At 54.8% G+C, this 14144-nt stretch overlaps 1 protein-coding gene across 12 annotated transcripts in view; it reads right to left on the bottom strand.

The window, feature by feature from the left end:
* Positions 1–13556, bottom strand: part of TMEM44 (transmembrane protein 44) — a 36939-nt gene extending 23383 nt beyond the window's left edge. For 2 of the 12 annotated variants that reach the window (XM_070509153.1, XM_044771331.2), the window contains exons 1-7: positions 13154–13552; positions 10380–10506; positions 8743–8836; positions 7441–7607; positions 7172–7258; positions 2998–3168; positions 1299–1439 (exon numbers count right to left, since the gene is read on the bottom strand). In XM_070509153.1, coding sequence (XP_070365254.1) covers positions 1299–1439; positions 2998–3168; positions 7172–7258; positions 7441–7607; positions 8743–8836; positions 10380–10506; positions 13154–13320 — 954 coding nt within the window. In that variant the 5' untranslated portion in view covers positions 13321–13552. Of the gene's footprint in view, positions 1–1293; positions 1440–2997; positions 3169–7171; positions 7259–7440; positions 7608–8742; positions 8837–10379; positions 10507–13153 lie in introns of all 12 variants that reach the window. The other 10 variants (XR_011503213.1, XM_044771323.2, XM_044771328.2 and 7 more) reach the window with 10 other exon arrangements.
* Positions 13557–14144: the final 588 nt, after the last annotated feature.

The raw sequence follows: 14144 nt of genomic DNA, 5'->3' as shown, positions 1-14144 counted from the left end.
CTTTGGTCCAAGCACCTGTATAAACCCTTTGACCTTGGTCATCGGCACCACTAGACCTTCTTAGGCCTAGAACATACAGAAGAGTAGTTTTCCTTTTGATCTGTCCCAATGCCCCTGTGGCCTCCTGACTCCCCTGCACCCCATCCCAGCCAGCGGGCCTGGTTCACTCACTGTCTCATTTCCACTCCCCTGCACCCCATCCCAGCCAGCGGGCCCGGTTCACTCACTGTCTCATTTCCACTCTCTGAGAGGGGAAACTAAGGTGGTGAGGAGCCCAGATAAGAGGCGAGAATTCTTCCTCAAAAAATTATCTTAGGGGCCGGCCCAGTGGCACAGCGGTTAAGTTCCAGGTTCCGCTTCTCGGCGGCCCGGGGTTCACTGGTTCGGATCCCTGGTGTGGACATGGCACCACTTGGCACGCCATGCTGTGGTGTTTGTCCCACGTATAAAGTAGAGGAAGATGGGCACGGATGTGAGCTCAGGGCCAGTCTTCCTCAGCAAAAAGAGGAGGATTGGCAGTAGTTAGCTCAGGGCTAGTCTTCCTCAAAAAAAAAAAAATGATCTTAGAAAAGAGGAAGCTGCTTTGTGATCAAGTCCGTACAAGGACTTGATGAGGTACTGTCTTGGTTATTTGAAACCAAGGACTTCTGACAACGACAAATCGCCTCAGTTAGGATAAGTTCTGGCTACTGAGAGAGGTCACTGACTAAATCAGTCAAAGAAGGAGACACGCACGGTTACCCCAGACATACTAACTCTTAACTGGTGGTACGACTAATTATAAATGGTGGATGTTACTGTCAATGATGCTTATAAAGATCAGCTTTTTAGCAATATCATCTAAAAAAAAACGCCATGTTAGTGGTGGCAATGATGATGTCAAAGATGCATGTGAAAATGAGAATACGTTTTTATGCAATATAAGGGCAAAAATCGCATTATTTCTAAATTATTATATTAACTTATGTATTATGTGAATTTAAATACATATATGAGTAAGTAAATTGCTAAATAGCATAAGTGGCCATTTGACTCATCTACATTGCTAAGCATATATTAAAGTTCATTAAGTGATCAAAAAACTCTTTAAAAAATGTTGTAATGGGGAGAATGGAGGATCCTATTTATTCAGGGCACCCTTAGTGTTAAAAAACAGTGGTTTTTTTTTTAAAGTGACCAACTAGCCAAGCTCGGAGGGACCCCCAGAATTCCCAGGCCCGGCCCTAGCCAGGCTCGCTGCCCGCTCTGCTTGCAAACACATAGGTGGGACCAGCGGTTTTCCAGTGATGAGACCTTGCCTCGTTCCTCGCCTCCTCGTTTTCTTGCTCTTTCTCTGCACAGGTCAAAAGGGCTTGGGTGTCAGGGCTCCCTCTGGCTTCGGAGGTGAATCCTAAGGCCCTCCTCATCTTGCTCTTCATCACGCAGGAAAGGAAAATGATCTGAGAAGTGGAGTTAAGGCCCAAAGATGCACAGCGCTTCAACCGCCCAGTGCTGCGTCACCTCTGCACCCCACGGGCCCCACCCCAGGCTCTCTCCCTCCCTAATATTATCCTGCCTGGTCGACTCCAGAACAGACATGAGCTCATTCGAGGACAGGGCCACCTCTCTAAGTTCCCCCACCCTCGAGAACCCAGCCCCCAGCACCCCCCTGCCTCTGACAAGCACTTAGTAAATGCTGTTGAATAAAAGCATTTTGAAAAACATCTTCTTTGAAGGGCATAGCTTACAGGGACAGGAGCGGTAGTGGGTTGGATAGCGTCCCCCCAAAATTCCTGTCTACTTGGAACCTCAGAATGTGACCTGATTTGGAAATAGGGTTTTTGCTGATATAATTAGTTAAGATGAGGTCCTAGTGGATTAGGATGCACTCTAAATCCCATGACTGGTGTCCTTATAAGAAGAGGACACCCAGAGATACACAGAGGGAAGAAGACCATGTGAAGACGGAGGCAGAAATTAAAGTTAGGCAGCCACAAGGCAAGGAACACCAGGAGCCACCCAAGGCTGGAAGAGGCAACGGGAGACTCTCCCCTGGAGCCTCCGGAGAGAGCGCGGCCCTGCCTCGATTTCAGACGTCTGGCCTCCAGGACTGCGAGAGAGCAAATTTCTGTTGTTTTAAGCCATCCAGTTTGTGATAATTTGTACGGCAGCCCTAGGAAACTAATACAGTACATGAGAACATCGTAGTTTCTGAACTACATATGCTAAATCGACATGCACACACCACCACCACCTTGGCAGAGCTGTCACCCACTGCCTGCATCTCTGCCCGCCCAGTGCCTGCATCTCTGCCCGCCCAGTGCCTGCATCTCTGCCCGCCCAGTGCCTGCATCTCTGCCTGCCCAGTACCTGCATCTCTGCCTGCCCAGTGCCTGCACCTCTGCCCACTCACTGCCTGCATCTCTGCCCACCCACTGTCTGAGCCTAGCCTGCCCTTGAGGTTCATGCCAAGGTCACTGGGGTGTCACACATCAGGCAACACCGCCCAGGGAAGCAGGAAGGTGCTCAGCAGTCACTGATGAAGGGTGGCTCTTGTCAGCTTTCCTCTCTGCTTCCCAGCCCAGGCTCCAGCACCAAAGAGAACAGGGGGCAACGATCACCCCCACATGGCAGGTCCACTTGCAAAGTCCTTTCCCAGCTTTGAGAGGGAACAAGGCAAAGATGAGGAAAACAGGTTCGCAGAGGCTGGGGACCGACCCAGGCCGAGCAGACCCCAGACTGGACCTGGCTCTTCTGATCCAGGGCCAGGAGCCTCACACTCCCCTTTGTTGTTTCACAGAGCTCCAGCCAGGAGATAATTCTTACTATTCTTTTTTTAAAAGGAAACAAAATACAAAATTACAAATTGCTGTTGTGTCTGCCTGCTCTAGGCTTCGAACCACCTCCTGGGCCGCTGGGAGAGAGTTCCATCCAGTAAGAGGAAAGGGGGATGGGGGGTCGGTGGGCAGGAAGGAGATGAGACACAGGCAGTCAAGCCCCCTGGGCCTGGGTGGATACAGCAAGGTCCAGCGAGGCACGGCCGAGGGAGGTCAGGAACCAGGGAGTGGCCCGAAGCAGGTACTCAGGCCGCCGGTCATGCGCCACGATGGCTGAAGCGTAGAGGAGGCCAGCCAGGGCCGACAGGAGCCGGGTCCACAGGTGGATGGAGGGAAACGTCCTACCCCGGCACTGGGCAGAGAGAGGAGGGGGCTGGGTGGGGAGGAACACTACACCCACTGCAGGTCCCTGGGAGCTGGATTCTAAGACCGAGGCCCCTGGTGGCACAGCAGGTTGGAGGGCAAACCTTCTGCCCATGGTCAGTCCACAAGGGTGCTGCTTCTGTTGGGCTTCCAGCTTTTGCTCAAGCCACTTACTTTAACTGATGAACTCCTATTCATCCCTCAGAACCTGGCTTAAGCTCAACTCTGGGAAACCTCTGGTTACCATCTCTACCCTAAGTGGAGTGAGTAACTCCCTCTTCCGGTCCCATTGCACAGTATACATCCCTCCAGTGGACTGCCTTTCACCCAGATCATGACTTAGCTCCTTACACATGTGTCTGCCCAACAGACAGAGGGCTCCCAAGGGCAGGGCTGGGGTCCTCACCATCTCAGGGCCCTTGGCCCCTGGCCCCAGGTCGGGGCTCGTGAATGTCAGCTGGGAGAATGTGAGGGAGCTGTGAAGAATTAGGACTGAATTACAAAGAGCCAAGGCTCAGCTCTCTCTTCTTGGGACCATCAATTCTGAACAAGGCCAAATGGGGAAGGTCAGGAAAATTACATGTAACATTCTGGAAATTTTGAAGCCAAGGGTATATTTTTGGAGAATGAGTAATGGAAATATTGATTGAAACAAAAGAAAACATATAATATTTATATGTAAGTACTGTTTATGGGTATGAAGTCACTTTATATATACATTTATATGTATATACACAAATAGATATACGATCACATAGTATATTTAAATTAATATATAAATACAAATTATATTATTTGTATCTATAATGAGTTTGCTCATTAGATGATCATATTTAGCGATAATATAGGCCTTGGCTAGGGAATGGAAAAAATTCAAGGGAAAAGGGCATGTTTTGGACAATTTTCCCCATTTTAATTAACTCCCCCCAAAATGCCTCAAGAGCGTTACATTTCCCTCTGTATTTCTTCTACTTTTGTTCCCAGGCCTCCCTGCTTCTCCTGCCATCCCTTGAGCGAGACCAGGCCAGGGAGGGGGTGGGCGGCCCCCTGCCCCATCAGCCCTTCCACCCCACACAGCCCAGGAAGCACCTTCATGCCAGTCAGCACTGCTATGGCGAGAAGCCTTGGGGTCCCTCAGCCTACCCATCCTCATTTTACAGAGGATACTGACGGCCAGAGAGGGGAGGTGACGTGCAGGGTGAGGCTGGGCCCTGGGCCTCCTGCCCCTTGGCCTTGTTCTTGCCGCTCCTCTGGGTGGGTAGAAGTTGGAGCCCTCTGCTCTCACCCCCGTGCCAGCTCACTCACGGCTCACTCACACGCCCAACCACTTCCAAACCCAGTGTCCCTCGAGGGCCTAGAGCACTCTATTTGCCTGCCAGTCTGGACACACAGTAGGTGCTTAATAACTGCTTGAAGAATGGAACTGGCTCGGTGACTCAGGATATGGCAGGACTTTCTCCAGCACAGCCAGGCCTTGTCCAGCAGGTCAGGACAGAACGCTGGGGGCTGAGCAAGCCTGTGGCTGCCTAGCAAAGCCGTGCTGGGGCTGGAAGCAGGCCACACCTCCGACAGCTCCCGCAGCAGCCAGGTGCTGTCAGCACGATGTTTCACTGCTCAGCGGGCGTCTAACAGCCCTTGTCCTGTTCAAGGACTCACTCCTGGGAGAACATGAACTTTTCCCACCAAAGCCACCCAGCCATTCCACTCCTCAGTGCCCCCATGAGGGGTAAATTAGGAGCAGCTCCTAGGGGATCCAGGGTCTGAGACCTTGCTGGCTAGGCTTCCCAAAACACCCCAAACTCTGTTGGGTTTCTCCTTAATAAGGAGACCGGACCCTGGGCCCTTCTTCATGAGACCAGAGACACTCAGGGCTGGAAGCCTCTCAGAGATTGTCCAGCCTAATCCCAATGCAATCTCACTTTCTCCTCCTGCCAAGGAGGCATCAGGCTTGAATGCCTCCTGTGATGGGGAGCCCACTACCTCCCAAGGCAGGAATAACAGTACTGATGGCACTCAACATGCCAGGCACTTGCAAAATGTCTAACCCAAGAAGTTCTTCCTTTACTGAATGGGGAGTAGCCCTCCCAATACCGTCTTGGTTATTGGTTCTGGTCCTGGTCTTGGTTCTGTTCTCTGAGAGTGCAGAGGAGAGGCTGTTCCTTCTGCCCCAGGACAGCCCTCGTGACTCCTGCATCCATGAGCTTCCTTTCTTCCAGGCCAGATTAAGTCACTCATTCAGAAGTGTTTGCTGGCACCTACCATGGGCAGGCCCCAAGCACCCGGAATACGGTGGGAATAAAACAGACAAGGCCGCTGCTCTCATGGTACTGATGTTCCGCTGGGGACCAGGCAGTCACTTGGTAAATAAGTGAAGGAGCTAATTTCAGGTTGTGACAAATACTAAGAAGAAAATGAAGCAGCGTGAGGGACACCGTGGTGGGGTTGGCCCAGGGCTGTTGTAGGTGGGGTGGTGTTACGGGTTGAACTGTCTCCCCCAAACCCCCAGAGCCTGTGATCATGGTCTTATTTGAAAAAAGGGTCTTTGCAGATGATCAAGTAAAGATGAGGTCATTAGGGTGGGCCCTAATCCAGTACGACTGTGTCCTTCTACAAAGGGGAAAGGTGGACAGAAACACCTGCAGAGGGAAGGCCATGGGACGTGACACACGGGGAGACTGGAGTCATGCTGCCACCTGCCAGGGACCTCCCAGAAGCCGGGAGAGAGGCCTGGAGCAGACCCATCCCTAGTGCCTTCTGAGGGAGCATGGCCCTGCTGACACCTTGATTGCAGACTTCCGGCCTCCAGAACCATGAGACAGTACATTTCTGCTGTTCAGAGTTTGGGATAGCTTCTTATGGCAGCCGCAGGAAACTAACACAGATGGCCAGGGCACTGCACCAGTTCCTTCGAAGATCTTCACGTGACCTGGCAGCTTCCCAGCCCCCGTGCCACCTTGGAGTCCCCCCAGGGGCCCGCTGAACCGAGTGCAGTGCTCACCACCCTCCTCTCCCGTGATCTGGGGACAGCACCTTCGCCGGTGAGGCCTCATGTCCCATGAGGTTTCCGGCTGTCACAGCACAGGCAGGAGCTTCCCACACATGATCAACTCCACACCTGCCATCGCCGAGTCTTGTTCTCCTGGAACTGCTAGTAAATGATGCTCTTGGGCAAGTGATTGTTTTTAGACTAACTGATGGGCCCATGATTTCTGGTGTTGGGCCTGGCATCATTCCCGTCAGCAAGGCCCTCCCGGCAGAGTTTTCACACGTCCCCAGTATCTTGCTCTTCGGCGGGGACTTTCTTGCTTCAGTGGCTTTTCCTGCATGCTCTCTTCTTTCCCTCATTTCTGCCTCCTCAAAGCCCACCTTCCCTTCGGAGCCAACCCGAGGCTCTCCAGTGCCCCACCGCCTGGCAGTGTGAAAGTCTTCATCCTCGCTCGTTTGAATAGTGTAGGAGCCTTTCCTCCTTCTTCCAAGACCTCAAACTTTTGACTCCATCTTTCTGAGAGCATTAAAATAGCCTGCATTACATTTCTGTGTCTTCCATGAGACTGAGCTCCCCCAGGGCAAGCATGGCGTCTGAGCATCTGTACCCCCACAGGACGGGCCGCACAGGGCTTCCCTCACCCCACATGCTTGGAAAATACATGCCAACATGATGCTCTCGAATACACAGAGCCCCAGTGGCTGCTTGATTCTCGCCTCTAAAACCTCCTCATTCCATAATGGAACAGCTGTTCATCCAAGCCCAGGGCCTTTTTCCCCAGAGCTTGCTTTTCATTTGCTACAAGAAATGGAGAGAATGCAGTGAGCTCTCCCCCCGTGAGAGGCTCTAGTGGCCTCAGGACCTCCCCTGGGCCAGCTGCCCACTAGACACACACACACGGTGACACCACCCCTCTGCCCGGGTGACCTGGAGCTTCAAGGATGCTCCCAGATGCCCTAAGACCTGCTACAGTGGCCCACAGTCCCAGCCCCAACCCCGGGCTCACGATTCTGGAGAGCGGGGGGATCCGGGAGGCCCAGGAGCCGAGGGCAGCGATGCCACCCAGCAGGTAGCCGAGGATTTCGGTGTTGTCCTGTGGGGACAGTGATGCACTCAGCACCCGGAGGAGACCACCCACGTGTCCCAGACCTGTCCTTTCCTGCTTTTAGTATGTTCCTCCCAACAGCAGCAAAGCCTAACCCTGCTCCCCCCAGGGCATTGCTGGGACTGTGAGGAGGGACTCCCCCACGGCCCCCAGGGCTGGCTCGGCCTCACCTGCAGAAAGCTTCCCAGCAGCCTCCGCTGCGGCCCTCGGACGAGGCCTGATGCCTTCGGGACAGCGGCCCAGAGGGCCCAGCCAGGGCCCAGACTCAGCGGCAGGGCCAGGGCAAATAGGCTGGCCCTGAGCCGCCGCTTCCTCTTCCTCTCCCGGGAGCCCCGACCTGCAACAGACACCAAGAGCCCACAGTGCGCCTGGGATCTTGAGCTCGACAGACAGGTGCATGGGAAGAAATGGTGTCAACCCAGCCCCAAGGCGAGAACCATTCCCATCATGTTCTACAGGCCACGTCCTCCAGCCTTCAAGGCCCTGTGGTTGTGCCACCTTTCTGGAAAAGTCTCTCCTCCTCCCTCCCATCTTCCCCCAACACGACTGGCGCTGTTCTCCTTCCTCGGCCCTCAAAGCGTTTTATGGTTCAAGGCAGGGGAGACGTCATCCTCTATCATATGTATCTGCGCACACACAGTGTCGCCTCTCCTAGACCGGAAGCCCTGAGGGCAGGCACTGTGCCCTGTGCCCTGGCAGCTTCTATAACATCCACAGAGCCTGGCACAGAGCAGAACCGGCTCAAGCTTGGGGAGGGCATCAGTGAGTGAACGTGTTGGTGCCAGGGCACCGGAATGGTGAGCAGGACCAGGAGCACCGTCTTTAAAAGTCTCCTTGAAATGTAAGACAGGTACTCCTCTGATCACTTCTAATAGGAACGCTTCTCTCTGGGCAGCATCAGCAGCTGAGGGCATCTTACATTTTCCCACTGACACAACCATCCCCTTTTTGGATAAGTGGCCAAGGACACTGCTGCCCCTTCTCAGGAACCCCCCAGTTCCTCATACTCAGGGTACTCATCCCCTCTCAGTGACTTACAGCCCCCTCTGCTTGAAGTGGCCCGCGCCCACTCCTGGCATCCATTTCTGGAAGGTGTGGGGCTTTGCTTGGCCGCCCTGGACTTGCACACTGAGATATCACTGTTCATCCCCAAAGCCACACACCACCGCTCCTCCTGGCCTTTGCCCATGCTGTTCATTTCTCTTGGAATGCCCTTCCCTGCAGTCTTAGTTCCAACATCTCATCCTCCTTGACACCTGCAGCCCCTTTCCTCCCTTGGTTGCCCACGGGGTGCATGCACCTCCTCACTAGCAGCTCTAGTGATCGTTTAGGGCCCTGTCTCCTTCATCCGGTGGAGGTCAGGGAGCCCGTTCATTCGCCTGTGCCTGGCAGGCGCCCAGCTCGGGTGTGACAACAAGTAGGCACTCAGCGCCCTGACAGATGAAGACAGAAACAGACGGCCACACACTCACCCGAATTAGGCTTGTATCTGGAGCCGCAGACTGGGAAGAGAATGAACACAAAATTCACCAAGTCAACAGCTGCCAGGTAGGCACCAGTGAAAACCTGGGAGCAAATAGAAACAGAGACCCAGTGTTTAAACATCGTTCAGCCATGACATTGTCTCTCATCCCAGATCTCCTCTACCACGTTGTTCTTCCAATATGCGGTGCTTCCAGGGAGCCTCCCACCAGCCCCAAGAAAGTCGATTATCATCCCTGTTGGACTGACGAGGAGACGGGGCACTTAAATGACCAATCCCGTTATGGCCGATGCCCATGGGTAGAGATGGGACCAGAACCTAGCCCTCTGCACCCTACACAACACTCTCCACCACACGGTTAGCCTCTGCTGCGTAACTGTGGCCACTGAACTCTTCTGGGCTTGTTTCCTCATCTGTAAGCCAGGGATAATCACGGTGCCCGCCCGCCCCCTCATCCCCCTCCATGGACTGTTAAGCAGATTATATGAGTCAATACATGGAAAGTGCTTAGACCAGCGGCTGAAGGAAAATAAAATGCGCCCACCCACAAATGCCCCAGCCACCATGACAGGACGGTTGGCGGGAAGAGCATGTGCTCTGGAGTCTTAATCCTGGCATGGCCACTTACTAGGGGGTGACCTTAGAGAAGTTATTGAACCCCTCTATGCCTCAGTTTCCGCACGTCTAAAACAGGGGTAACGAGAGCACCCACGTCATAGGATGATTTGAGGATTAAGTGAATTAACACATGGAAAGCTGTCAGTGCCAAGTACGTAGCTGAGTATTTAATAAATATTAGCTGTTTTTATTGGACTTGAGCTGGGCCTCGTTATATCCTATCAGCCAATGAGAATGGGCCCCCAAAACAAAAGATGATGCTTTTCTGAGACAAGAGAGCTCACAGCAGCATCTAGAACTCTCCAAATCTGGGTCCCGACCACTAGGCTGCCCTTATTCATGTCTGCCTGGGTGGGCACAAGGCTAGGACCAGCCCCATGAGGGACCCCCACCCTGGGGCCCAACAGATTCTCCTTGGCGTATGTGTTTTTGCATAGGCCCCTTCTCTGCAGGTTTGTCTGAGGGCCTAGACTTTAGGAAAACTTGAAACCCTTTCTCACTTGCTCCGAAGCCCGCATCACCACTTGGGAAAGGCTTCAGCCGCCCCTGCATGAGCTGGGCTGGCCCCAGGCTCGAAATCAGTAACAAGGACAATCCCTGTTTATGGAGGATCAACTATATGCCAGCTGCTGTTCAAAGTGATGGAGATTCAGTAGTGAAGACAAATTCTCGCTCCTGTGGAGTGGACATTCTGGCAGGGGTTAACACACGATAAACCATAAACATAACCAGAATGTACAGTAGATGGTGGGTTCGGGGTACGCTACGGGAGAGCACAGAGCAGGATGAGGGGGTCTGGAGCGTGTGGTAGAGGCAGAGCACACTTTTAAACAGATGGTCGGGGGAGGTCTCATTAAAAGGGTGACTTTCAAGCAAAGACTTGAAGGAGGTTAGCAGTGAGCCATGTGGCTATGGAGCAAGAGGATGGATGGGGCCCTGAGGTGAAACTGTTCCCCATATGGTGAAAGAACAAGACAGAAGCCACCGTCACCTGCGGGCCTGACGCACCTGGATCGTGAGCTGTCTGGCCAGAATCGCCCCGACGGTGTCACACAGGCTGGTCAGGAGGCAGCAGGCAGCACACGGCGCCGTCTGGTCCCGTCTGGGTTTCTTTGAACATCTCAGATAGAGAAGCCTGGGTGACAGGGGTATGACAGAACACAGGGCCGTGAGCTTGGGCTCCCAAAGTAGGGTCTGAAAAGGGCACTGGGACTTTGTGTCTTCACGAAGCTCTTTCCCCCCAGGTAATCAGCAGGTGTCTTTGGACTCAGTTTACAGACGAGAAAAGAAAGGATCAAAGACTCCCAGGACTCTGGTCAACAAGCCCGCGGGAGCCCGACCTCAGGAAACCTGGAGACACTCGCCTCTAACGCCTCTAATGAAGAATTTCTTTCCTCCTGCAAACCACGCCGCCCCCCCCCCCCACCCCGCCCCGACTCAATTTAATGACCCACCACTCAGTGCTGACAAACGAGCTGTCAGGTTTTATGTTTTGAAAGGAAGCAGGAGAGTTGTAAAAGTAACTTGACAATGCAGTTAACTGCAGAGCAGGGTTACCCGCCTAAATTAAAAAGGCAACTGGTTTCTTTGACGTTAACGTGAAGTCCTTATACTCCCTCCCGGCAGTGGGGTGGCCTGGCTTCTGCCACCGGCATCCAAGGTGATTTCATTTGGGTGCATGTTCTCCCACACAGGGAGAGTGAAAAGCTTTGAAGATGCATGGCGCTGTGGGCTGACCTCCCACTAGCGTCCCCCACTGCTGGCTTCTCTCCCTATTCTCCTCTTTCCACGCCCTCCCCTCCCCCCCTCCCCCCCCCACTGCCACACACCCAGAATCAAGTGCAGAGACGCAGACAGGCTGGACAGGGCCAGAGGTTTCTTTGGCATCATTGATCGGATCTCGGAAACCATGTTGTTTGCCTGCTCCATTTCTATGGAGAAACCGAGGCACGACCACAGCGGCTCGGGTTTCATTACCTTTAACCACAGGGCGGTACTCACTGCACCTCATTAAGACTGTTTGCGGCGTTCTGGGTGTCAGCCCTGGTGCCTAAGGATAGGAGACTATTTGGGTTCCCAAACATTGCCTGACCTGCCGGACGAAGCCTGAAGCTCACAGGGGGAACATCACCCTTTTGAATTTGGGTCCCGGGCTCCTGAGAGTGATACAAGGCCTAGGAGTGAAGACTCTAAATTAGAGACTCTGAGCTAGCCCAGATCAGAAAGAATTATTTCAGCCCTCCCATTTGGGAGAGGGGAACCCGGAGGCCTCTGGTGGTAAGGTATGTCACGCGTGCAGGCTCTGCTCTGCACCTGCTGCTCTTCAGCACTTCCCCGGCTCTCAGGGATCAGGGATCCCGGGCTGACCATAAGCCAGCCCACACACAGCTCAGAGGAGATACAGTCCCCAAAGACGAACAGTGGATCAGGGAGAACGAAGTCCTGAAAACAGACAGGCATCTCCAGACCTGAGGCAGGGGGAAAAGCAGAGGCTCTGCTCCCAGACTGACTGGCTGGGCATTCTCGAGGGAGTGCTTAACCTCTCCAAGCCGCTGTAGGCTAGTAATCTAATAGTCTAATGTCTACTAATGCTGACCTCGAGGGCGGCTGTGAGGAACAAATGAGATCATGCGCGTCAAGTGCCTGTTAGCTTCCACCCTCTGATCTGCAGACTTTAATCCTCACAAGCCTGCCCCTTTCTAACAGGATCTGGGGTTTCGCTTCTTCCCATTCACTGAGGCAAGTTAGTTAACCTCTAGGAACCCTGGGCTTCCTCATCTAAACGGGGGCAATAACAGTCCCTACCTCCTGGGGTTGTGGCAGGGGTTAAAAGAGTAAATGAATGCAACAGCAGCCCACAGTAAATGTGCTAAGTGTCTCTGTATTCGTTTTCCAGTGACTGGTTAGTGGGGCTGCAGGATCTCCGCAACAATACCAAGCCCGAGGGTACTCCATCGAGTGCCTAAGGTGAGCGGTGCCAGCCTCCCCCAGAGGTGCTGGTCCTTTCTGCTCTGCCAGGAAATATTTAGGTGGCACCATGCTGGGCATTGCTTGTACCAGTCTGTGGATTTCTGAGCTTGGGACAGGGCGGCTGAAGACCCGCAGGCCAACTTTAACCAGCGCTCACCATTAGAACCCAGGTTATGGTGACCACCCGGCCAGACTGCTCCAGACGCTGGACAGACCAGGGCAAAGGCTGTGGCCAGAGACAGGTCATCACCACCCACCTTCCCAATTAAGAGGGCCTTAGGTAAATTGAGGCCAGAAACAGCGAGAGACTCGTCCAAGGTCCTTGCCCTCTGCCAAAGGCTGGTGGCAGAGCCGGAGCAATAATCATGACGTTTCATGGGCACTTACTAAGGGCTTTACCGGTAGTAACTCATTTAATCCTCCCATGCGTCCTGTGAGTTATCATCGCCGTTTATGTGAGGAAAATGAGGCCCAGTGGTTCTATCGGTTGCCCAGCTCACACGGCGAGTCAATGGGGAAAGGCTGACAATAGAACCCAGGGCTCACGGCTTCCCGTCCAGGGCCCCATCCACCTGCACCTCCCAGCCTCCTCCTGCTGGCTCGCAGCCCAGCCTCCCTGTGCGTGGAATCCGGAAAGAAGTATCCGACTTCAATCTACAGCAAAATGTTAGTTTCGATCCTGGAATTGTGCCGCCTCATGGACCCTCCCTTTCTGCCCCCTTCCCTCTAGGTTTCCAAGAGGGAGTAAGCAGCGGGGGAGCGCCCCATTCCCCCCGCGGCAGCCCCGGCAGCCCAGCCCCGGTCCCCATTACAGCGCGTGGGCGGCGATCCAGCAGGAGGAGGAGCAGATCCACAGGCCGAAGGAGATGCAGACGCGGTGGCGGGCGAAGCAGCGGTCCAGGTAGTCCCAGTCCCAGAGCGCGGGCGCGGGCGAGGGCGAGGGCGAGGGCGCGGGCGCGGGGCTGGGCGCCTCCCCCATGGCACGGCTCGGCTCCGCCCGCCGCAGTGTCCGAGCCTCCCGCGTGGCCGGGGACCCGGGCGCAGCCTCCCTCGGCCGCGGACAGCCCCGGCCGCTGCCGCCCCGCGCCCCCTTCTCTGGTAGCGGTTCCGCCGCCGCGGCCCCGGACGAGCGCACCGATCCCGGGCGGGGATGGGCGCGCCCAGCAACGCGCTCCCGGGCGGCGGAGACACGAGGGAAAAGTTTCCGGGACCGCGCCGCTCCCCACCCCTGCCTATTGTTGGGGGTCGACGGGCCGGAGGCCGCCCCCCAGCGGCGGGAGCCGGGAGCAGCCTCGGCACAAAGGCTGCGGCCCCCGCCCCCCAGGCAGCGGTGGCCGCGCCGCGCCCGCGGACCCCTTTGCAGTCACCCACGCCCAAAGCCGGCGGCCGGAGGGGAACGCAGTGACCTGCCGGGTCACTGTAAGGCACTTTGTCCGTTCATTAACCCGCCACATTTTCTGAGCTAAGCAATACACGTACTTCGCGCCTGCCGAAGCGCTTGGATGCTGGGGATCCCGGGGTGAGTGGGGCCTGGTTCTGATGGTTAAAGGGTGCCATGCAAAGGGTGTAGAGGGAGGCCGGGAAGGAGGAAACAAACGCGTCGGCGAACATATCCTGCCCACATCTTCTCGCACTCTCTTTCCTGAAACTGTCAGCGGCCCCCTCTGCCCCCACTCAGTCACCCAAGCCAGACTTCTGGAAGTCATTCTAGAAGGGGACCCCAGCAGCCAAGGAGGCAGATGATCTTAGCAATCTGTCCCCTGCCATCCAGCCCCACAGCCACACAATTCTGGTGCACAGAGC

The sequence above is a fragment of the Equus asinus genome, chromosome 5, assembly GCF_041296235.1.
Source record: "Equus asinus isolate D_3611 breed Donkey chromosome 5, EquAss-T2T_v2, whole genome shotgun sequence".
In the NCBI taxonomy this organism is placed as follows: domain Eukaryota; kingdom Metazoa; phylum Chordata; class Mammalia; order Perissodactyla; family Equidae; genus Equus; species Equus asinus.
This window is presented reverse-complemented; position numbering and strand designations above follow the sequence as displayed.